We start from the raw sequence: 22,990 nt of genomic DNA on the forward strand, positions 1-22,990 counted from the left end.
AAAAAAGCCAGTTTGATAGTCTTCTTTAGTCGAAATAAAAGGAGCAAGTTGTTGGCGTAAAGTTCACCAGAGTCTGGTGTCCTGCTCCGTGCTGATGGTGTTTGGGTGGTGTGTGTCAGTCCAGGTGAGAGGAAGGCGTTGACAGTTTTATAAAGCGAGGAGCGAATGACGCCACTGGCTCGCTGGTGACGATGGAGGCAGGAGGACAAAACCCCAAAGATCATTTTAATTTGACAGGAAAATCACGTGACCTCACAGTTATGCAGTTATGGGTATTTTTCAAAATTAGAGCCAGTTGTCTTAAACGTACCCAAATATAATACTTTAGTAAAAGTAGCAATACCACAGTGTGGAAATTAAGTACAAGTCCTGCATTCCAACTCTTGATTAAGTTAAAGGACAAAAAGTATACAAGCATCAAAATATAGTATAAAAAGTGACATGACTCGGTATGCATAATTGTCCATTTCAGAATCAAGTATCATCAAATTAATTAATCATGCTTTAATTAGTGTTTATGTTGCAGCTGGTCAATTTGGAGCACTTTGTGTGTACTCCTTAGTAACTTAACTTATAGTAATATATCTAAATGTATAAGTTAATTTATATTTTGTATAAATTATTCTGGTCTGCTGGTAACTAAAGATGTGAAATACACAGGGAAGTTACATTTACCATGTTGTCAATATGTAGAAGTATAAAGTGGCAAAACATATACAAATATTTCCAAATTGTACTTTGTACTGTTTTTGAGGTAATCCAATCCAATCCAATCCATTTTATTTCTATAGCACATTTAAAAAAAACAGAGTTGAACAAAGTCCTGTACATCAACAACTGTATAAAAAAACATAGCATAAATACATAAAAAACAGAGAGGACACGAAACAAATGTAAAACATGAGACGATGAAACCAGATCAGAAGCCACAGACTGAAAAACTCTCCTACATGACGTAAAAACAATACAAAACACTAGTAGATAAAAACCCACATTTAAAAGCCAGGGAAAATAAGTGGGTTTTTACTTCAGGATCCGTAATATAACGTATAGTTGTACGTATATTTACTTTCAACAACTGCTTACAGTTAATGTAGTAACTTTGCACTCAAATGCCACTTTATTAAAGGTATTTTAGGATTATGTAACTAAAAAACAATTTATTTGAAAAGGTCAGTTCTTTTCAGCTCACTGTATATAACCAGTGGTAGATTGTAAATAAAGTAAAACATGGTGGTACTTTAATAGAGTATTTTCCCATTAACACTTTTAGCCCTTTTGTAGTCATGTTTTGCTCCACTGCTTTTATTTTCCAGCTAATTACAGGCTAAAGATTTAGGTTATTAATTAAAAAAAAATGATATTAGGTAGATCATAAGAAATTGGTGAAGTGTCAAACGCCATATTTGAACATTATTATAAATATATGTTAGTGTTTGAGGCCCTAACATAGATGCACTGATGACCCCTTCAGTGTCTCGCTGCTCTCTCTGCCTCTCTGTATATCCAGGGCAGAAACAACACTCACAGAGCCCAGCAGCCAATCCACCGATTGAAAAATAATAACAAGCCACTGAAAACAAGCAATTGAGCTATCAAAGCTTTTGGGGAAGACAAGTAAATATCCCCTCATTTCATTTTCATTTTTGGAAAGTGATAATCAAACAGTGCTGCAGCCAGAGAGAAGAAGTGTTATCTTATGGATCCTGAAGTAAAAACAATGTTCTGCACACGAGTGGTACGCAGACAACACCCTTTCAACACAAGCATGGGATGCTGCTTCTAATTGATTATTTAGACAAATAGAGGGTTGAAGCTAATTACAAAAGGTAAGATACACAGAGGGGTGACCTGCTGCCGTCACTTTACACGTCACCATGGAGACTGATGTGAGCGATAGGATGTCTGGACTGAGCCCAAAGCAGACTGATAATATCCTCATGCTGCTTAACATTTGATAACAGAAGGGCAACACATCAAAGATAGCATTACAGAATTTTAGATATCTGTAAAAATGATGGTCTTCTCAATGTTCCCCCTACTCTGAGCTAAACATCTTCACTTCACCAACACGTTCACACGCCTGACTTTGTGTCGTTCCTATCTCCTATACATTTTCCAGAGGGATGTGTTCATATAACAGTCGTAGCCTGATTGAATTAAAATATCATTCCTAAAAAGACTCATTTATGTCTGTTAATTGCAGTTTCTGAATCATGCACTGATACAAAAATATATCTAAAAACCATTGACTCTAATATTAAACATGACATATTTTTCAAGGTTAATGATTAACTAGATAGAACTTACATATTTCAAACATTATTAAGAACATTTTAAATACAAAAAAGGATGTTCTCAATGCAAGCAACACACTTGGGAACTTTGTGCTGATATATATGAGTACATATTTTAACCCTGTTCACCTAGAGAATAGTGTCTCCCCTAAACACCTTTGGGACAGCACAAAAGCATTTTTGGCCACTTCTTATTTTTCACCACAAAACCGTATATTAAGTTTTCCAGTTCCTTACATTATATTACATTACATTAAATGTCACCGATTTCACTAACTAAAAACTAACTAATTGTGCTTCTCAAAGGCCTGATATGAAAATAAACGGTGGCAATAATCAAACCAAAGTCATTAGTCATTGCCGCCCACTGCCTTACTGGATGCGTGTTTCCCTGTCATCCTCACACTGCCAACACAATGTTCCCCCCCTACACACACATACAGATGATAGGTCGCCCCCCCCCAGCCGCAGCTCAGACAACACTAAGCCCAGCTAGCTGCTCACAGCCGGTGGCTAACAGCTTCAGACAGGCGTGGGAGCGGCTGTATCCAAGCAGGATCTGGCCCCAGAGCTGCCAGGTCAGGCAGGACAAACAGGGGCTCAGGCCAGGAAACGGGCCCTCTGCCTCGGGGCCTGCGGCCTCTCCATAATCCCCTCTCCTCCTAAACACCCCCCAACACCCACCCCACCCAACCAGAGCCTCCTCACACCTCTCTTCACCTCTGCACTTACTTCACACTTGTCACAGAAACTGTACATCATGCACCATCATACACATGCATTTCTTTGAAACAGTGAACACATTGCTTTAGTTTCACCCCATGTATCTATGATTAGGGAAGGGCTGATATTTATCCCCCCTTACCCAAATTATGATGATACTTCTGCTCCATTGGCGTCTACATTAATATCAGTAAATTCATAGGAAAGAGAAAATGCCCTATTTCTGCTTTATCACTCATACGTTTTGGGCTTGATTTGGTATCCCCTTAGTCGAAAACCAAAAAAGAGCCTTATACAACAATGCACTTTTTTTAATGGTGGATAATCATCAGTGTAGTTACAGGCATTTAGCAGGGATTCCCTAAAGTGGAGCCCTGCAAATGTAGGTTCCTATTTAGGATAATAATTGCCACTTGGCGTGTTGTGTTTCCATCTCGCGGTTACGGTTCAACCAAGTAGGTTTTATTGTCCTATCTTGAGGTATTGGTCCCTGTTTTCTAATTATGGCCTGAGTTATACTTTGAAGTGTAAACCTGACCACAGAATATGCAATGTCAAATGTAATGCAATATTCAAAACAAACTATTCTAAGAATGGATGACATTTAAAAATGGGTTAATTTTTTTATGCTGTATAAAAAATGAAGAAAGAGGTTGTTTTGCACATGTTTCATATCGTGCTTCAAATATATCCTTCATATATTTATCTTGGCAAATAGCCTGGACTTGCTATCACACTAAGCATTCAAAAATACGTTTAGAAGTCCTACCTTCAACACAAACAAACAGAATTTCCAAGTTAGTTGTTTTATAGCGCCAAGGCATTTTCACTCATTTACAGATTTAATTGTAGGGTCTAGTGGAAATGTAAACCTATTAGGACACACGTGTTAAACACAGTGATTGGAAGTGTCAAAATGCAAAATGAAAGCATTCAAACAAGACCAAACAACTTTTAACAAAAGCATAAGATGTGTTTTCATTAATTCGTTGGATACAGGTGTGTGACAGTTGCAGAGGAGAGCAATGTGTCCCCTGACATATTCACCAGTTTTCAGTCAGAGGTAAACCTAAAGTCTCTGTTGGTCTCTGGTGTCAGTTGGTCTGCTCATCCTCTTTTTGATGAAATCCTGAGAAATATCGAGGGACAGGCAGAGTTGCTGAGCAAACACTTGGTATCCATTCATTCGCAAAGTGGCTCCAGGGGATGGAGAGGGGGGGGCATGAGAAAAAGAGAGGGAATAAAAGAGTGAGAGAGAGAGAGAGAGAGAAACACAAGAGAGAGCGCAACCTTTTTCTTACTCAAGCTCATCAAGTACGGGCCAGGGCTCCTGAAAACGCAGGGATTACTGCTCACTGCTGCACGCTACACTGCCCTGCTATAGCACCGCACACGGTTCTCACACACACACACACACACACACACACACACACACACACACACACACACACACACACACACACACACACACACACACACACACACACACACACCCACCCACACACCCACACCCACACACACACACACACACACACACACACACACACACACACACACACACACACACACACACACACACACACACACACACACTTGTTGCTGCTCATCATTCTCCAAAAATTCACATCGATGAAAAAACAGACATACACATTATGCAAAAAAGCACAATTTTAAGACTTTCATAAAAACCTGCTTCACTCCTGTATTCATGCAGAAGGTACAGTAAACATACAGTAACTCTCATTAAAATGTAATGTCTTCCTTCTCCTCAATTTAATGATATTATGTAACACTTTGAGGATAAGAATCCACTTACAGTAAACAAATAAATCAAATGCATCCTACAACTGCACAACTCAAGTCAAATCTGATTGTATCCAAACTTATCAAAAAGCATTCCTTGAACGACTGTATTTATAATAACAAGAGCAATGAGCAAAACACACATACATCTAGAGAAGTGAGATAAACTAGATACTGTTTTATTACAGAAACAAAACACACAAAATGCATATAATGAGAGATGTATAATACATACACATGAATCAGCTAAATTAGCTAAATAAATAAAAAGGACGGAAATGTTGATAATTATATTTTCATGGTAGACTTAATGAGGTTAAAGGCTGATCAAAAATGTGTCTCTCTTGAGTTTACTTTTGAATAAGGTAGTCTCTCACATTTGTAAAGGAAGTAATCTATTGGTGAACATGAGCCTTTGACCTGTACTGATGTGCTTGAAGATGCATGTTCTTAAAGTTTCTGCCGGAACACACACTCTTTACATGCCCTGAAGACACATGTAGGAAATCCTCCAGCCTGCAGCACTGCAGCTCAGAGAAACTGCAAGGTTCATCCACAACACTGAGCACCGAGCTGAGGTCCGGTCCTCTGAAGATAAGCACTGTCATTAAATAATTAGGAAGTGAGCGACATGTGGACAAAGCGGAATAAAAGCTGCGGGTCATTTGATGGAGTCTGCAGTTTTGCATTTAGACAATTTATCACTGCAATATTTCAGGTTATGTGGAAAAAAAACAACCATCTCAACTGTTGTCCACTCTCTTATTTGAGGTCAACAAAAGTGCAATGACTAGTGCTACATAACAAAGATGATAACATTTCAGTGTTGATAACTGTTGATTTTCATTGAGGAGCGTTGTTTGCATATGTGCATATCTGTTTTATTTGTTCTATGTCCTATATATATTCATACGCTGTTGCAGGAGCCTGTGTCTTCAGGTTTTCATTGCCATATCTACAGCGTAGCTAATGTGCACATGACAATAAAGCTTTGAATCTCTTGAGTCTTGTTGACTTGAGACACATGACAAAAATGTGATGCCATCAAAAAAAGACTTGCAACTCCATTTGGACTTTAATGTCTCCTAGCTTCACTTGGGCTTAATTATTTTTGACTTGAAGACACTTGATCCCTTCACCCAAGCCCAAAGATTAAAACGTACATTATTTTAGAAAGTTAGCCACAAACCAAATCATTTCCCTTGCCATAACTCACAAAGTCATCAATGAATTCCCCACATTCACTAAGTATAACCAACTGAACAGCATCTAGTCAAAGTTAGGGAAGAGAAACATGATGAGCAATCTTACATTTTCTGAAACATACTAAAAATGGCATTAGGCTACATTTGTTGACGAGCACACGTTAAGGACTCGAAGCTTTAAGTGCAGGACTTGGTTCTTGACTAAGAACTTGCAAAACAATGGCTTTCTTCCACCTCTCTTTTTAAAAAAAATTGTTTTATATAGCTTTTGCTACCACTCAGACATACCAAACGTGATACACCGAAAGTGTTTGGGTTTGGAGATTTTAAGAAGGGATAAAATGACCAGCAGAGCTGCCCAGATAGTCTGAGTGTTAGAAGTAAACACTGTAATGCTCCACTTCATACCAGCTTAACTACTTTACACTGGGAGCCTCTGGTTGACAGGCTGGGTCCATCCCTAACTTCTCTCTAAACAAAGGGCCGCCAAGACGTGGGCAAACAGAGGAAATCATACACCTGTCTGCAAGGAGAGCTGAAGTTCTTTCACAGGCAACAACAGTTGAATCAGATGTAAAGCAGTCTGATTTAGTTCAGATATCCAACAGAATGCTGCAAAATCTCCATATAAGGTTGAACGTATGAGGCGTTTTGTTTCTGCGGCATTCCTCTCAGGCTATGTGGACCAGACTGGCAGACTGGGTAGTCATGAGTAACATTTTACCGCAAAGGGTAGAAGGTCCGGTGTGTGGGCTGCATGGGTGGGTTGTCTGTGTGTGTGTAGTCATGTGTACATACATGCGTTAGGAGACCTGAAAACAGCCTTCCTTTCACCTCATGCAGAACATGAATTGAAGCTGTCTCATCTTGCATTTTTAACCCCCCTAAAGTGTCTTCAAGGGGCAAAGCAGAGTATCATTGAGGTCACGGTGACATAGGGAAATCCTTCGTTAGACGTCAGAGTTTCGGAGCAGAGAGAAAGGCAAGAAAGGAGTGTTCATAAAAGAAACAAGGACTTTCATTCAGCGACTCCATGTGTCCTTATATTGCCGTCTTTCAACGTGCTCTTCTCACTCTTTCCCTTCAGCTTTTGCCTTGGACTGGATCCTGTCCCTTTACCCTAAAGAAAAGTAAAAAAAGAAACCATTTCTACAATAAAACACGACTGTTTGGTTTAATCACATATTTTACTGACTGAATCCTTAACTCATTATTTCATTCCATATGCACGTATCACTATAATCAACGCTTGTTTTCCACCTCAAAGGCAGCTAGTGGTCGTGGCATTGCTTGGTGGTGAGAGATGGACAGCCAGCATGCAGACACACAGCCTTATTACTCTGAGAGAGAGAAGAGAGCAATGATAAGACCCGGCCTTTACACATACTGATAGGTAGAGCGCACACACACACATACAAATACAGGCATGTATTTGTGAGATATTTGTTTGAGTGCCAAGCCAAAGTGTTCAACCTTTATCATGAAAATTCATTAAAGCAGAAAGGTCAGAATAAAACTAGTTTCAAAAGCTGGATGTTAGCCAGCATACACTCTTTAATTCAACAACTGTTTATTAGATTTACATGATATTACGCAAAAGCTATGCAGGAGGTGACATTCCTATGCAAATAATCAAGCCAATATTAAACTCTGCGCAAATGGGTGAGATTTGTTAAAAGGCAGCAGTACTCTTTCTCCCTCTACTCCCGGTGGTTTATCCATCCGTCTGGAAGGTATATGCTTCCCTGTGTTTACCACTCAGATCCACACCCTCTCCTCTCATTGTCCTTCCTGTTGTCCGAGGCCAGCTCAGACAGGCGGGATCATCACCCATTATGTTCTTTAAGACGTGTGCACACAAACAAACAGTAAACTCCAGGTAAGAGAACCTGCTAAGCAGATAGTCACACACACATTTGAAGACGTATACATGCAACCAGATGCACACGAGTTGGTATAATCCTCACTGTTTACAACAAACTGTTTTCATGTTCTCCCATGTGAGTGTGATGGTGCTCAAGTTTAAAGTGTTTCACAGATGCAGCTTAGGTGGACGCATCTCTGTTATCCTGGTTATAATCTGTTAACCTGCTCAGTGTGTAAACAAATTTCCAATCCTGCATTGCTGATTGGAATTGCTGTAGGCTACCCATCTGATGACACTAACAGGGAAATAAATGGTAAACAATATGAATAAATGCATGTTGACTTCTGTCGACAGTGACACACAGGGGAGAAATAATATGTTATGTAATCTGTACAGATTGAAAGTAGAGTTGTCACATAATGTGTGTTGACACCATATAGACTGTATATAGAGCAGAGAAGACCCTTACACCCATCTAGTGGTCTCTAGAATAACTGTAGCTTTTGGCATATCTTGCACTCAATGCAAAGCAGCAGCTGCATTCCTTATAGCCTACACAGATAGTATATTTTGAGGGGCTTCCCCTCACAATTTGGATTGAATAGTAACACCTGTTCAATATAATGCAACACGTTCAGTATACATAAATTGGCCTGTAATTGTTAAGGTCACTGCAGAAAAAGGCTAAACTATGCGCTTCATCACTTTATTCCCTATAGGTTATTATGTTTGAAGAAAAAAACCTTTCAAACTAAATTGACCTTGTTTCATGTTTTTGTATGGTAAAAATACGGCGGCCGGCCACCGTATAATGGTGTCTCTGCGGAACCATTGATTCGCGTCTTGTTTCTGCCGGTTGACAAAACTGGCACACGGGCGGTTTGCTTCAAAACATTATGGCGTCCAGAAGAACATCAACAGCGCCGAGCTCTTTCAAAAGTTCCTCCACTGACACTAAAAGGTAACTGTATTTCTCATTGTGTTATCCTTTCTCGTATGTCTTTCTTTTAAGTGAGTGCCGTGTAATTTCTAGTTTTATGTTTAAGCTGTTTTAAATGACACGCTATCATCTTTTGTTAACCATAAACGTCAATGTTTCACTACTTTAAACTCACAAAAACACTACAAATGTTAATACAATTGCACACTTTAAAATGTAACAATAGGCTAAGTTATCGGTAGCTTGGAATCAACATTATAGCTTAGCTTCCGGTTTCGCCTGTTTTCATAATAAATGAAAGAAAACCGATAATTTTCTAATTTCAACATTATTTAATTGAACTTGTACTTTTTATTCATTTGTTTTCAGCTCGAAAAGTGGCAGCAATGCTGTTAAAGTCACAGTCAGTGGCCCTGAAAAGAAACCTGTTAAAAGTAAGCATTTGCATGGGTTCCCTTTGTTAGTTATTGCAGCACTGCTGTCATTTATAAGACATGAGAAATTGTCACATCAGCAAAGTGTACAGTTCCTATTTCTATATATGTTATATAAAGCCCTGCTATGTGCTGTCATCTTTAAAGCTTCATAATATTCAATTTATTTCTTCTCTTTTATTGTCCATGTCTTTATCAATCTTTAGCAAGTGGGAATGTTGTCAAGTCTCGATATATGCAGTCTGCTGAGAAGTCGTGTATCTCAAAGGTAGTGCTATCTTCCTTTGTCTTTTTTAATCTGGATGTAATGATCTGTTTCACACGTGCTTATTCAACTATGGCAGCCTTTTTTACTTAGAATATAGAATGCTGCCAATATCCAATTCATTTCTTAAAGGTCACCTATTATGCAAAATCCACTTTTTCCTGTCTTTTCTACATAAACATGTGTCCCCTCTATGTAAAGAGATTCGGAACGTTTCAGGAACAAAGACCCCCTCTCTTTTTGTCCTGATCCATTTATATAAAAACCTGTCGGAAAATGAGCTGATCAGATTTTGGCCGCTTTATGATGTCACAACGATTTTTTGGCTTGTGTAACCACTAGCCAATCAGCAACCAAGGCAATCATCTCTTAAATGATTCGTTAAATCGTGCCTCCCTTGTATGCATGCAGTTGTGGTGTCTGTCTGTTTACACTGCTGATATTTCACATTTGTAGCTCATTGCACCCCTATGACCATTAACAGAGTAACTCACTGACCAACGAGTCCTCTGCTGTGCCGCTGAGGCCGTCCTCACCTAAACCCAGTGGAGTCAAACCGAGAGTGGGCACCCCCCCGAGACGCTCCATGGCCCCACAGGCTACATGTAAGGCCTTCCTATGTTCATAACTGTGAATTAAACAGATGTCATGACAAATACGATCATTTTTAATTGTAATTATGTGAATTTTATGTGAGTATGGTTATATTAAGTGTTCTACAGCAGCATGGTGTATCTTTCTAATTTGAAAAGACAGATAGATGAGAAGAAAGCTATGAATTAGGGATGGGCATGATTAATCGAATATTCAAAATGATTCAGGTATTTGAATATGAGTTATGAATATTTTGGATTGTAATACCATTTTTTTTTTTTTTTTTTTATGTGAGGGGTGCCTAAGTTGATTACATATCATCAAATGGATTAATTAAATATATAAGACAGTGCCATTTTAAATATCTTCAGAAAAATATCAAAGAAAACTTGCTTTGGTTTCTATATTTATTTGAACATTTACATTTACAACTTTTTTTTCTTTTTTAAACATTTAAAAAATGTATAGGATATGTTAACCGTTTTTTGGGTCAAATATTAGAATATAAATTTGCTTTCAAATTCCCATCCCTACCATGAATAACTCCAGCACGTTGTTTTCCTTGTGTCCTCTGAAGCTGAGCCTTCATTGCTCGGTAGAAGTATTTTGCAGTCCACTTTCTCAGATGGTCATGGACACTGCTTCAAACCAAATTTTGACATTTCAGTCATTAAAGGTAAACCGATTTAAAAATTCCTAAAATGTTTGTTGTTTTTTTACAAATAAGACGACAATTTTAACGTTTTTTTTTTCTAAAACTCTCGAAGAGAAATCAATTATGGAAAATGCAGCAGAGCCCGAGAGAAATCCAGAGACAGAGAAGTGTATCATTGAGATGCAGACATTCCTGCTGGCCTATCTCACAGCTGAGGTGAGTTTGTCCAACTTGGTGGACATTTGATTTGCTAAAGCATGCTTTCAATGCATCCGTTTTCTTAAATAATTGTAATAAAAAAAAACTGAAATGGTAGTTTTGAGTGTCCCTTAATCTTTGTCTTCAGATGGAGAGCAACACTGCAAAGCTTAAGGTTGAGGCAGAAGCAAGGATCCTGCAGGAGATGGAGGAAGAAGAGGCTCTGTATAACGAAGTCCAGGAGAAGAAACATCAGTACCTCGTCATGGAGAAGGAAAGGCTAGCGCATGAGCTACTAGATTTACAGGTCAGGATTATTTTGTAATTACCTTTTTGAATTGTGTCCCGTCTTAAAAATGTTATTAAATGTTGAAAAAGCAGCATTTATAACTGTAGACTTGGTGCTGTTGAAAAGTCATACCCCATTGAGGGTCATTGGTTTATATCTGAATCTTCGCAGCAGCTGGCCCTAGGCTCTGGAACAGTCTGCCCCTCCATGTGAGGTCGGCCCAGACCCTAGGGGTTTTTAAATCCTCACTGAAGACACACTTCTTCTCTCTGGCCTTCTAGTCAGAGCTGAGTACGACACCTGACATTTTCTTGTGTTTTTGTTTTTATATTTTCGTTGTAAATTATTGTCTTTGCTTATTATTCAGGGTGTCCGCGGGGTCTTAAAAAGCATTAAAAGTTGATAAATCAATTTAGCGAAAATTAAGGCTATTAAAGTGCATTTTCCAAGGTATTACATTTTGTAGCTTGTTTTCAATAAGTATATTAATGGTCCAAAGAGGTTGTATTCTACAGTGTGCCTGAATGTAATCATTGCGTAGGTGTGTAGTGTGATTCTGTGTAGTTTATTTATGGCATCCCGTTGGATTTGACGTCATCTGAACAGGACATCTCACGCTCACTGCTTGATAGCGTGCGAAGGTCCGTTTACACCGGTTGTTAAACATCGTTATGGGGAAATGCAAGTTTGCGTCCAAATGGTTGGAAGATAAGGAGGAAGGACAATCAATACTGTATATAGTCAATGTGAGGTAAAATGTGTCGCCAAGGTAACCGGTTAAAACTCCAAGTGGAGATGAGTTCTTAAAATGTATGAAAAGGGTCTTAAAAAAGGTTTTACATTTGACTTCAGGATTCCTGCATATACCCTGTTATTGTAGTAAAGTGTTTTTATTACATTTACAGCACTTTGGCTCGACCAAAAATCGTTTTTAAATGTGCTCTATAAATAAAACTTGATTTGATTTGATAATGTTTTTAAATAGAAAAAACAGCTGGAGAATACCTGGTTTTAGAATGTTCATTTTTGTGCATTGTATTTTTATGATAGTAAATGATTCTTATCCTACTAATATTGAAATGTTCCATCAGATTGCTGCTCTGACTCCTGTGGCAGAAACTGCCAGACAGTTCACAAAGAACTACAAGTCCTTCGCCTCAGCTGTCGACACCACCCGCCACGAGCTGCCAGTGAAGAACTTCTACATCGAAGGGGACAGAAAGGAGTTTCTAGGTAGTTACTGCGTTTAAAAGAACAAAGATGAAACACTCAGCAACATGAGATAAATAACACCTTTAAAAACGATAATCTGATTCCTAATTAGATTAACCGATTTAAATATCTGATAGCACCTTTCTTTAACACAGTCTTGTCTACTTCACGCCTATGAGATGAGCAAAACAAATACAGGAATCTCTGATGTAAATAGAGTGGTGCTGTGACGCGTCCTAAAACCCGGAAGTGAGTTAGCATTTTACCACTACCGGTTCCTTCGTCTCAGTCAACGGGATTTCTCCATGGGGTTTTGGAAAATAGCTGGAAATAAGGTCTGTGGTTGACACAAATTTAAGAGACGGATCACGTTTTGTTCTACGACATTAAATACATCAGCAGTGACCCCACTGGTGATTTCTGAAGAGTTTACGTGTCTGAAAAACGATGGTTGTTACCAAGTGGCGAATAGGACTACAGAAGTTGTCGAGGACGTTGTACGTCATTACGCCGAACACGTAAACACTCCCGCTAAGTTTGTTTGCCCTGTTCTGCTTGAAAGCAAGTACCTGCCTCCTGCAAACTGTTAAAACAAACGCTTCAACTCGTACCATTTAGAATCTGTATTTTTGAATATCGATCTTAAGTTGGCGTGACGTTGAAGTCGTGCGACCCTGCTATAGTTCGTTTAGCATAACTTTAGCATTTTGCTTCTGGCGATTAGATTTTTGATTGGAAAATTAAAAGTAGGGTAGACATGTGGAGATTATCCGGCTGAACAAAACATGCATTTATCAAACAGGTTCGTTTTCCACAGACCTTATTTCGCGCTATTTTCCAAAATCCTCTGGAGAAATCCCATTCGCAACTTACTTCCAGGTAAATACGTCATCCCTGCACCACTCTATTCACCAGTGTTATTTTCCCTTTTGACAGATATTGCTGTGCTGTAGGAATGTAATGGTCATAGAAGTTGGTTATCAGTATATTAAAACAAAAAAGAATGCTGTTTTGAACCATGTGCTTCTTGACATTTTTGATATTCCATGTAACCTTACCATGTGATTTGAGTGTTGCAACTTGTGATACATGTTATTCAACCGGTACTCACCCATTTCAGATAAATCTGAGGCCTGCCTGAAGGTGAGTGAGAAGCTGCTTGAGGAGTGCACAGAGGGAGATCAGAAGGACACCAGCACTTCTCTAGAGTGCCTCAGATACATGAAGACGACATCAAAGGACATCAGTCTGCAGCTGTCGGGGTACGAACATTCAGAGACAGACATTATACAGAGAACGTGTCTTTGGGAATCTGATGATGCTGTGATTGTTTTGTTATGTGCCTTATTGTTCTTGTTTTTTTCATCCCAGAGAATTTTACTATATGGCTCTGTTTATGAAAGTCTTCTTTAAATATATATTTATTTCCTATTTATATAGCTGAAACCAGATAGATGCTTTACTTTTAAATAACTTATCCTATGGCGCATATTCAAAAGGTAAGTTTATTTACATAGCACCTTTCAACACAAGGCAATTCAAAGTGCTTTACAAAAATGAAAGACATGAATAAAAGTTAGTGCAGTGTAAGATATGAATAGTTCAATTAAAAGAAGCAGCAAAAAGAGAAATTGATCTATACTTTTGACCATGTGTAAATAAAATTCATTATAATAAAAATCATTAATAACAGTGAAATTAATGTACGCTGCCTACTATTTTATATTAGGCTTATTTTAAAGCTTCTGTCATCAAATGGTCCGTGAATACTACAAGAACGTCTTTGCTGAAATAAAACGATATTCTTGCTCAGACCACTGATGTGTTTACAATACAAATAAAATACGACGTGATGCATACAGTTTGTTCTACTGTTACCGCAAGCCTTCTTTTGGTGGAGTGCCTAATGAATTGTTAGGAAGTTTGGAAAATGTGTTTCCTCACGTGAGAATCTGTATCGCCTATAGTTGACTAATCAATAGTCATCTAACCAAAGGAGTTGATTAGTGGAAGACAGCATTTTGTTTTGTGACAATGAAAACTCTGACTTTAGGCTCAAATACCTTGCGTATACCTTTTTGTGGGCGATCCATTTGGTTTCATTTTTATTCACACATTGGTATTTTCTTCATTTTTCTAGCACATTCTCAGAGCTCCTGGAGCTGTCGTCACTCGTCTGCCGCCATACAATAAATGTCCATCAGGCCACGGAGGAGGAGCAGCTCGGCCCTGCAAGAACCCTGAAGCTCTATTGCCCCTAACCGTGAAGAATACCCCACAGCATGGGATACACAGAACAGGCACTTTGGATACCCCCCCCCCCCCCTCACACACACACACTCAGATTTCCCCCGTTTGCATGTACATGTACTTTTTTTTTGTTTGTTTGTCTGTTTCTTATATACTGCTTGATTTCTTTGTAGCTGTTTTATGATATTAAAAATGTTGCATTATGACTGTTTAATGGTCGGTACATTGTTCATAAATACAACAACCGAATAACATGAACAGTCAACATGGGAATACAAATAAGAATCAACTCAAAAATGGAAAACATTTTCAAGTTTTGTTTAATATACCTAAATAAAAAAACCTAAATCTGAAAGGAGTCATGGTTATTGGTTAACTTATATGAGACCCTTATTGTTCAAGTGACATGGCAAGACAATTTGAAATGTTTTTAGATTTATGTTCACAACAATAAGACATGTATTCAATAAGATTTGGGAACAGTGTTAAGTTTGTGTATTTGTTTTGTCAACCATCCCTAGCTTGTGTTTTCCAATTGAAATTAACATGAAAGTGGCTTGTTTGACACATTTTTTTTTTTTAAATGGTGATTCAATACTTTGAACAAAGATCTGAGTCTTTAACCATATCCATCTTAGATATAGAGCATTTTTGTTTAATTGTCTTATTTACGTACCTAAATAGCATTCAGTGTAACAACATTTAAGTATTACCTTACTTTCCATGGGAACAAAGAAATCACTTAATATAAAAATACTTTCAGGGTCCAAAAAAGTCTGATTTTAATACATTTTAAGATTAAATAAAGGGTGGTCTTCCTCTTACCTGTCATTTTAACATTGCCAAATTCCCATACAACTATTCAAATGTTTTCAACAACATTTTAAATTTGCAAGTTTTGTTCATAACTTTCCCCACAATAGAGTCATAAACTATCGCGACTGCTTCCGGAAGTGACGTAACACCAAAACAGCATTTTAATTGGCTGATTCTGGAAACCGACGGTCGGTCTCTTCCAAAGAACCAATGAGCCGCAGGAGAGCGCCTCGTCGCATGTGAGTACATGCACTTTGTTTCACATATTTATTAACGACGTCATTATAAAATGTGTCCAAAGGCAATTTTACTATTGTATCTTGACCCTTTGCATTTGTATAACTTACATATTGTTTGATAGTAGTAACAATATTCGCACGATATCTGTGTTTGCTAGCTGGCTAACGTCGAAGCTAATGGCTAACCCTTATTTACCTTTAGATAATCAACTTGCAGCTAACGTTACCTTTACCAGTCCGTTATAAACATCTTAAACCTGGTTAAATCTAGCTGTTTTATCCTTTGTTTCATCACTTTAGAAAAAGCAGCGAACACAATGTAAAGATCTTAGATAGAGCTATCATGAAAGCAGTGATTACACGCTTTGCTATTTCAGATTTAGTTGTATTAAAGAAGTGTATGGACCTGCTTTAACTTCACCCTTAGATTGTTCGAGTGCAGCTAAAATGTAAAATAAGTGTCTGCTAATGTGTTAATTCATACCATACAAATTAACAGAAGAGGTTAAGGGGGGAAATGTGACCATACTAGCAGAACTTAATTTAGTTAAATATGAATGATTTTTGTCTATTAGGGCCAAGACAAAGATTTAAATCAACTTTTGTGTCACCAAGCCACTCAATAGAATACCAGTGGATGTGTGTGTGGTGCCTGATGTAAATCTAGAAGCCTCTTGAATATTTTACCAACATTTTGCTGGCCTTGCTTATTTTGTCCCATGGCCACCAAACACAAGGAGAAGCCATTCTTTTGTATGCTTTACGTTTTAAACTAACAACAAAACTCTCTTCCCAGCTCTCTCTCGCAGAGGAGGGATGCCCCTGCGGGAAGAGAATGGAGACAGAGGACTGAAGAGCAATGGCGAGGCAAAGCCCAGGTGAGAGAGGTGGAGGAGGAGGAGGAAAGACAGGAGCATCATGGGAAAGAAAGCGTGCCCAGGGGAACCTGCCAGACCATGTGTCCCACTCGTGAGCTGCAGGACCGCCAGCTGCAGAAATGCCTCCATCGCTTTGAGTTGTTGGCGGGCACAGAGAGAGATCGACGACCCAGAGGAGACCCCCTGCGTGCTGTCAAAGAATATTCCAGACCAGCAGCTGGGAAAGACTCCACAAACTCCTCTGACCTCCGTCCAGCTGCTGTGTTACTGAAAACTGTGTGTTACCTTATAGATGAGGTTGCTGCCTCCCCTCACCTGCGTCCCTGGACAGAGGCAAGTGTTATTTCCCCAGTCAGTCAGTTTTTAAAATATTTGATTTTTGTCATTTATTAAGGATTTGAACATTTGGCATCAACAACTCTAGCACATACACTCCTGCCCATTGTGTAATTTGTAAGTATTGTATTGTAAGTATTATTATTTGTGGTGTTTAGGTAATACACATTGATCAGGTGAAGCGTTGCAACAAAACTTTAGTTAATTTGCAAATGTTGAACCACTACTCTCTACTCACCTGTCTCATTGTGTTAACTCTACTGCAACACACAGACAGTAAACACAGCTTCATATAAACATGTCTGTCATCAATCTTTTCTTTTAAAGTGCCAAAAAGCCCATAATAATAATAATAATAATACATTTATTTTGGGGGGCGCCTTTCATAAAACCCAAGGACACCTTACAGGGCATAGGGGCAATATAGGGAACAATTAAAACAGTGGATTTAGTGAAGTATCAGCCGGGGTAAGACAAGACAAACAACAGGAAATGGACTACAAAAAGGACACAAAAGGACACAAAAGGACAAAAAAGGACACAGGGTGCAGTTTATAAAGAAAATGCCAGTTTGAACAGGTGGGTTTTGAGTTTGGTTTTGAATGTTGTTATGGAATCAGACTGTCGGATGTGTAGTGGCAGGGAGTTCCAGAGTCTGGGAGTCGAGCACCCATGGTTTTGAGGCGAGAGCTTGGGACGGTGAGAAGTCTTACGGACGAAGAGCGGAGGGTGCAGGAGGGGGTATACTCCTGAAGGAGGTCGTGATGTAGATGGGGGCAAGGTTATGGAGAGCTTCATATATGAGTAGAATGTTTTTGTAGTCAATACGGTCGCGTACAGGAAGCCAGTGTAGCTGAGTGAGAATGGGGGTGATGTGGTCGGATGAGTTGGTGCGGGGGATGATCCGGGCAGCAGAGTTCTGGATTATTTGCAGTCTATTGAGGAGTTTGATGGGAAGGCCAGTCAGAAGTGCATTGCAGTAATCAATCCGGGATTAACACATAGCAATGTGAGCAAATGTTTTGGCAGTCTTAATACGTACTGTAGCACAAGCTGTGTGGTATTGTTTGTAATACAATTCCACATTTTATAGCAGCCATTTTAATTCATAATAAATCTTTTGCTGAAAATCACTGGTGAACCACCATAATATACAGATCTCAGCTAATAAATAGGTTTTGGATATGGTTACTTTCACTAGGCAAGGCAATTTTATTTATATAGCACTTTTCATCACTTGGGGATTCAAAGTGCTTTACAGAATAAAAACAAAAGACATTTAAGAACAAATACAACATAAATACATTATTAAATGGCCCAATAAGAACGTCATAATATTGAAGATGCAATCATTAACACATAATAACTATTCATGACTTATAATAACATGAATGTAACTTGTCTTCCAGGTGTACAACTTTGTCTTTGATCGGCTGCGTGGTGTGAAGCAGGACATGATCATCCAGAGGACGTCCGGGTTAAAATGTGTGGCCATTTTAGAGCGGACGGTGCGGTTCCTCATCTACGCCTCGTACCGGCTCTGTGGTGAACCTCTGCGGCTCTACGACCCACGCATCAACGACACACACCTGCAGGAGAACCTGAGCTGGCTGTTGGACTGTTACGCAACTGGAACAGAACCGCATCCCAACCAGGAAGAGTTCCAGGCTCTCGGTCTGCTCTACAACTTGGGTTGGTCGCCGTGTTTCATTGTTTAACACAAGTCGTTGCATGGTTTAGTTCAGGGATGGGCAACTTTGATGGCGGTGGGGGCCACATAATTGATGTACTGGCCACCAGGGGGCCGCAGATTCACTTGGAACACACACACACAAAAATTCCATGTGTTGTATGTAATTATTAACAAATATACTAAGTCTGACATCTTCATTGACATTTTACAATCAAAGGGAACATCCTCTAATGAGCTCACTAAACAAATATCAGTTCACAGAAATGTTATTTCATTTTTACAAGTGGCATGTTTGTATTGAACATGTTATTAAACAGTGGAATAAAACTATTTTAAACTATTGGAAAGCACGGAAAATGTGTGTGTAATTGAGATTAAACATTAAGATGACGTACACAGGAAGTCATGAACACTAACCCAGATATTAGTCTAACTTGAACCTAAAACACTTGTAGCCAGTCTCTGCATTCCCGTTACTCCACAATAAGGGGAATGTCCACACAGACACCTGTCAGCCTGCACTCTGTTCCTCAGCACCACTCCCACTCTCTCCCGCTGAAATGATGAATGAAAAGCGTATAGTAATCATAGATAACACAGCAGGGTCCGTGACAGTTTGTTTTCATCTGATTTCAAATAAACAAAGTCTTGGTTTTAAGAATATTAAACTTGTTTCGCCAAATTCAGATGATAAAAACAACTTTTAAGCTTGTAACGGCATAATTACAAGAGGCAACTTAACGTCACAGCAGGCATAACGACAGCCGTGTTTCTTGTGAGGGTTTCCCCGGGAAACAAACACAATACACACAAATGCGTCACAGATGATTTCGCGGTATTTGAAATCATGTACGCAGCTCCCTGCGTAACTAGGAGTTACATTTATTACGTTGTTTATAAATTATTCTGAGGGCCACAAAAAGAGGAGGTGGGGGCCGCATGCGGTCCGCGGGGCCGCCATTTGCCCATCCCTGGTTTAGTTGAATACTCGATTCTGATTGGTCAATTCAGAACACGTGACACGTTGTTAATCCAAAACAGACAGACCGTTTGGGGGGGGTTGATTTGCTTTCATGTTAAAGCATCATATACATTTTATAAACAGGATGTAAATGCAGAGATCTGTTGAGAAAGCTTGTCTGTGTAGCATTCCCTCTCTGAATAAGTTATAATTTGCCCTCAGTGCTTTTCACATTAAAACGCAACATTTTGTCAACTTCAACAAAAGCAAGCGGCTGTACTGGAGTCATAACTTTATCTGTACCTCTTTCTGCTTTCATCAGATTCAATAATATACATTTAGAGGACATTTGTATTGCTGGTCACCTGTAAGAATTCTTTTTATAAAAGTTTGTCATATTTTTTTATAGTAATTAAAACAAAGAGAAAGAAAAAAGGGGAAAAAAAATTCAAATACAAATTTTTTTTTTTAAATAGCCTCTGTCATGTTCAACAGGGGCAAGAAGATGCTTAAAAAAACTTTTCTGGTCCTACCCCCTCTAGCGTACATTTTTCTTGAAAATAAAAGATGTCATCAGCGTCATGTTTTAAAGAAATACTTTTTTTTGTACAAAACAACCAAAAAGGTATTAACTTCTACAATGACAAGAAATAGCAAGTATGAGTTCACAGGTCCTGCTCATAACCATTAATGATTTGGTTTCTAAATAATAGTTTTAGTTTAGATCAACTTGTACAATATTAATGTCATTAATGTCAGTAAATAATGTCTCCATGCTTGCTTCTCCTCTCCTCCAGGTTCAGCCCGTGCAGCGCAGCACATCATGGAGCTCCCTGAGCGTCTCCGCTGCTCTCCTGCCGTCACGCTCGCTCTTTCCACCAACCGAGCTTTCCACGAGCGAAACCCTGTACGTGTGCTCCGATTGGCTCGGAGATTGAACTTCATTCAAAGCTGTGCTCTGCATCGTCACCTGGTGTCATGTCGCAGAGATCTCCTGCTCATATACAGCCACGGATTCAACAGCCGCAACTGTCGCTTTCCTCTGGACCGACTGGCTCAGCTCTTGTGTTTAGACGCGCCTCTCACAACCCGACTCTGCCAGGCGCACGGAGTGGAGGTTAACCGGGACGACCGACTGATCTTCTCCAAGGCAGCTTTCACTGAGCCTGAACAAGAACAACTGCACTGCAAACTCTATCACAACATAGTGGCAGAGAAACAGAGAGACCTCAGTGTTGGCGATATCATTCACGGCTGCACTTAAAACAAACAAAAGGAGTAAATCAGAAGTACAAATAATCTGAATTTTCACTCAAAATGATCCGTTTTCTTTTATCCCTTCTGAAAGGACATCAGTGGCAATTGCATTAACTTAAAGTCTAACTACACCTCATTGTTGGTTTATCACTTAAAGATGATTTTATTTGAGCCTTGTTTCTTGGTCAAATGTTCAACATAAGGGTCAGGGCTTGTGTTGATCTATTGTCTACAATGCTGCACCTGTGAGAGGCTGCACTCAGGCAACAAGATGTCCCTCTTGGTTCTGGATATTCTTTTCAACCTGATCATGAACATGGTGCCTGAAATACTTTTAAAATGTGAATTACTTTTACAATGTTACACTTGACTGTTTATCTTGGTACTTTGTAAATGTTATGTCAATGCCATTTTGTGTTTCTATGTGACGCATTTCAGAAAACCTGCTGGAAAATGTGCATCAATGCTCATTCATTCTCATCAATACAGTACCTCAAAAGTATTTAAATAAATGTTTTTCTACCTAAAAGAAAATAGTCTTGTTCTTTTATTTGAGACTTAACTGCATCTAACCTCGCTTACCACTTGAGGGCAGCAGATATCTACAGAGAGCATCTCCAACTCCAACAAGTACAACAATAAGTGACTTAATTGTAAGTAATCCTTCTTAAAGTGTTTGATTTTTTTTTTATGTTCTTTGAAATCTGTATTCCAGTTTAGACGTCTTGTGAGGTTTTCCAAAGCAAAAGCAACCGGTTGAAGCTGGTAACTCTTCTGGGATGTGTCCTGGAGCAGAAGTATGTCAGGCCTACATGTGCAGGTAATTTACGGTGTTCTCAGCAGCAGCTCCGAGCTGCTCCTTACTCTGGGGTTAGTCCTGCTGCAGCTCAGAGGGGAGAGCAGCTATTGAAGGGAATGAAGTGCAGCCTGATCTGCAGGAACAATCGAGGGAAGCAATAGTTGCACGGACTTTTTTTTACATGTCAAACATTTCTTTACAGCTGGCTGAAGTGGGAGGACGCTTCCAATTTGTAATGCTGAAATATGAGAGAACGGAACCGGGGCGGGTGAAGGCACATGGGAGAGGACTGTCCGTGTACTCGGGGCTCTGAAAGGAGGAAAAAAAAACACGCTTGGAAGTGGATTTGGCGAAGTGGGATGATTAAAAAAAGTTTAAGTTCCGGACGGAGCTCTAAACACCAGCCACGCCAATGGATATAAAGAGAGAGCGAGCTGCAGACTCTTAACATTTCATTTAACCTCTCATCTAGAGTTTGGAGATCCCAAACTCCGATAGAAGACCAGCACTGTGTTGGGGAGTGGGGCCAACATGTTGCGGTGGTCTCTGACAGCTTTGGGTCTTTCATGGACTTTGTTCCTCTGCATCGCGAGCCCCAGTGCTGCCCCGGAGAGACAGTGAGTACTGTGCTGCATGTCTTTGAAGTGAGCTGCGGTGATTTGAACTTACTGCGAGAATTTCCGATGCACTCAACCGGGAACTTTAGAGAAAGGACTACACGACTTTAATTTAAACTTTACAATTTCACATAAAATGTTTGTGGTTATAGCAACATAAACTTAACTTTGTAATTGTATATGTGCAGCGAACACTTTGATCGTTAACTTGCAATACTTAATGCATCATTAACCTGTCTTAATGTCTTACTGTTGGTGAATATGTGAGGATTTCATATCATAACATATGATGACATTGTTCTATCACAACAGCTCTCCATTCATGTTTTTCTTTCATTTGAGTTTTTCATTCACTGCAGCCAGCAGTACACAAAGTGAAATATTCAGAGGTTACTCTTTTTCGATATCTGGAATATGTGCAGCTTTTGGAGAAGTTTTCTCATGCCTCATAAGATATTGAACAATATTAAAATACATGTGTTTGACAGTCGTCTAATTTATTCAGTTTATGCGTCCAGAGGCAAAAGAGGTCAAATTGACTTTTGTCTTTGTTTTGATTAGTCACCTTCCGAGAAACTTAATCCTGACATGGTTGTGTTGATAGCAAAGAGTTGTAAACAATTCTTCCAGGTAATCCAGTTGGGAGGGATTGTGTGCAGATA

At 39.2% G+C, this 22,990-nt stretch overlaps 2 protein-coding genes across 2 annotated transcripts in view; both read left to right on the top strand.

Annotated features, from left to right (window-relative positions):
* Nucleotides 1-8,702: 8,702 nt before the first annotated feature.
* LOC307019789 (uncharacterized protein) lies at nucleotides 8,703-21,455 on the top strand. The gene is made up of 15 exons (XM_079650895.1): nucleotides 8,703-8,856; nucleotides 9,205-9,269; nucleotides 9,476-9,537; nucleotides 10,019-10,139; nucleotides 10,706-10,804; nucleotides 10,896-10,999; nucleotides 11,130-11,288; nucleotides 12,362-12,503; nucleotides 13,603-13,744; nucleotides 14,623-14,735; nucleotides 15,216-15,221; nucleotides 15,754-15,787; nucleotides 16,584-16,998; nucleotides 18,411-18,693; nucleotides 20,453-21,455. The coding sequence occupies exons 1-15, from the start codon at nucleotides 8,792-8,794 to the stop codon at nucleotides 20,917-20,919; spliced, it is 2,277 nt and encodes a 758-aa protein (XP_079507021.1). The 5' UTR covers nucleotides 8,703-8,791; the 3' UTR covers nucleotides 20,920-21,455.
* Nucleotides 21,456-21,797: 342 nt separating this feature from the next.
* The window catches only part of cpamd8 (C3 and PZP like alpha-2-macroglobulin domain containing 8), a 52,732-nt gene continuing 51,539 nt past the window's right edge, over nucleotides 21,798-22,990 (top strand). The window contains exon 1 of the mRNA XM_079688890.1: nucleotides 21,798-22,328. Within this exon, the coding sequence (XP_079545016.1) occupies nucleotides 22,243-22,328 (86 nt within the window). The 5' untranslated portion in view covers nucleotides 21,798-22,242. The remainder of the gene's footprint in view (nucleotides 22,329-22,990) is intronic.

The sequence above is a fragment of the Notothenia rossii genome, assembly GCF_949606895.1.
Source record: "Notothenia rossii genome assembly, chromosome: 1".
In the NCBI taxonomy this organism is placed as follows: Eukaryota; Metazoa; Chordata; class Actinopteri; order Perciformes; family Nototheniidae; genus Notothenia; species Notothenia rossii.

Bases quoted from the DNA above. Each gene is read 5' to 3' on its own strand.
- LOC307019789 (XM_079650895.1), top strand. From the start codon at position 8,792: ATGGCGTCCAGAAGAACATCAACAGCGCCGAGCTCTTTCAAAAGTTCC. The intron at 8,857-9,204 runs GTAACTGTATTT...ATTTGTTTTCAG, and splicing joins TCCTCCACTGACACTAAAAG to CTCGAAAAGTGGCAGCAATG. The intron at 10,140-10,705 runs GTAAGGCCTTCC...TGTCCTCTGAAG, and splicing joins CATGGCCCCACAGGCTACAT to CTGAGCCTTCATTGCTCGGT.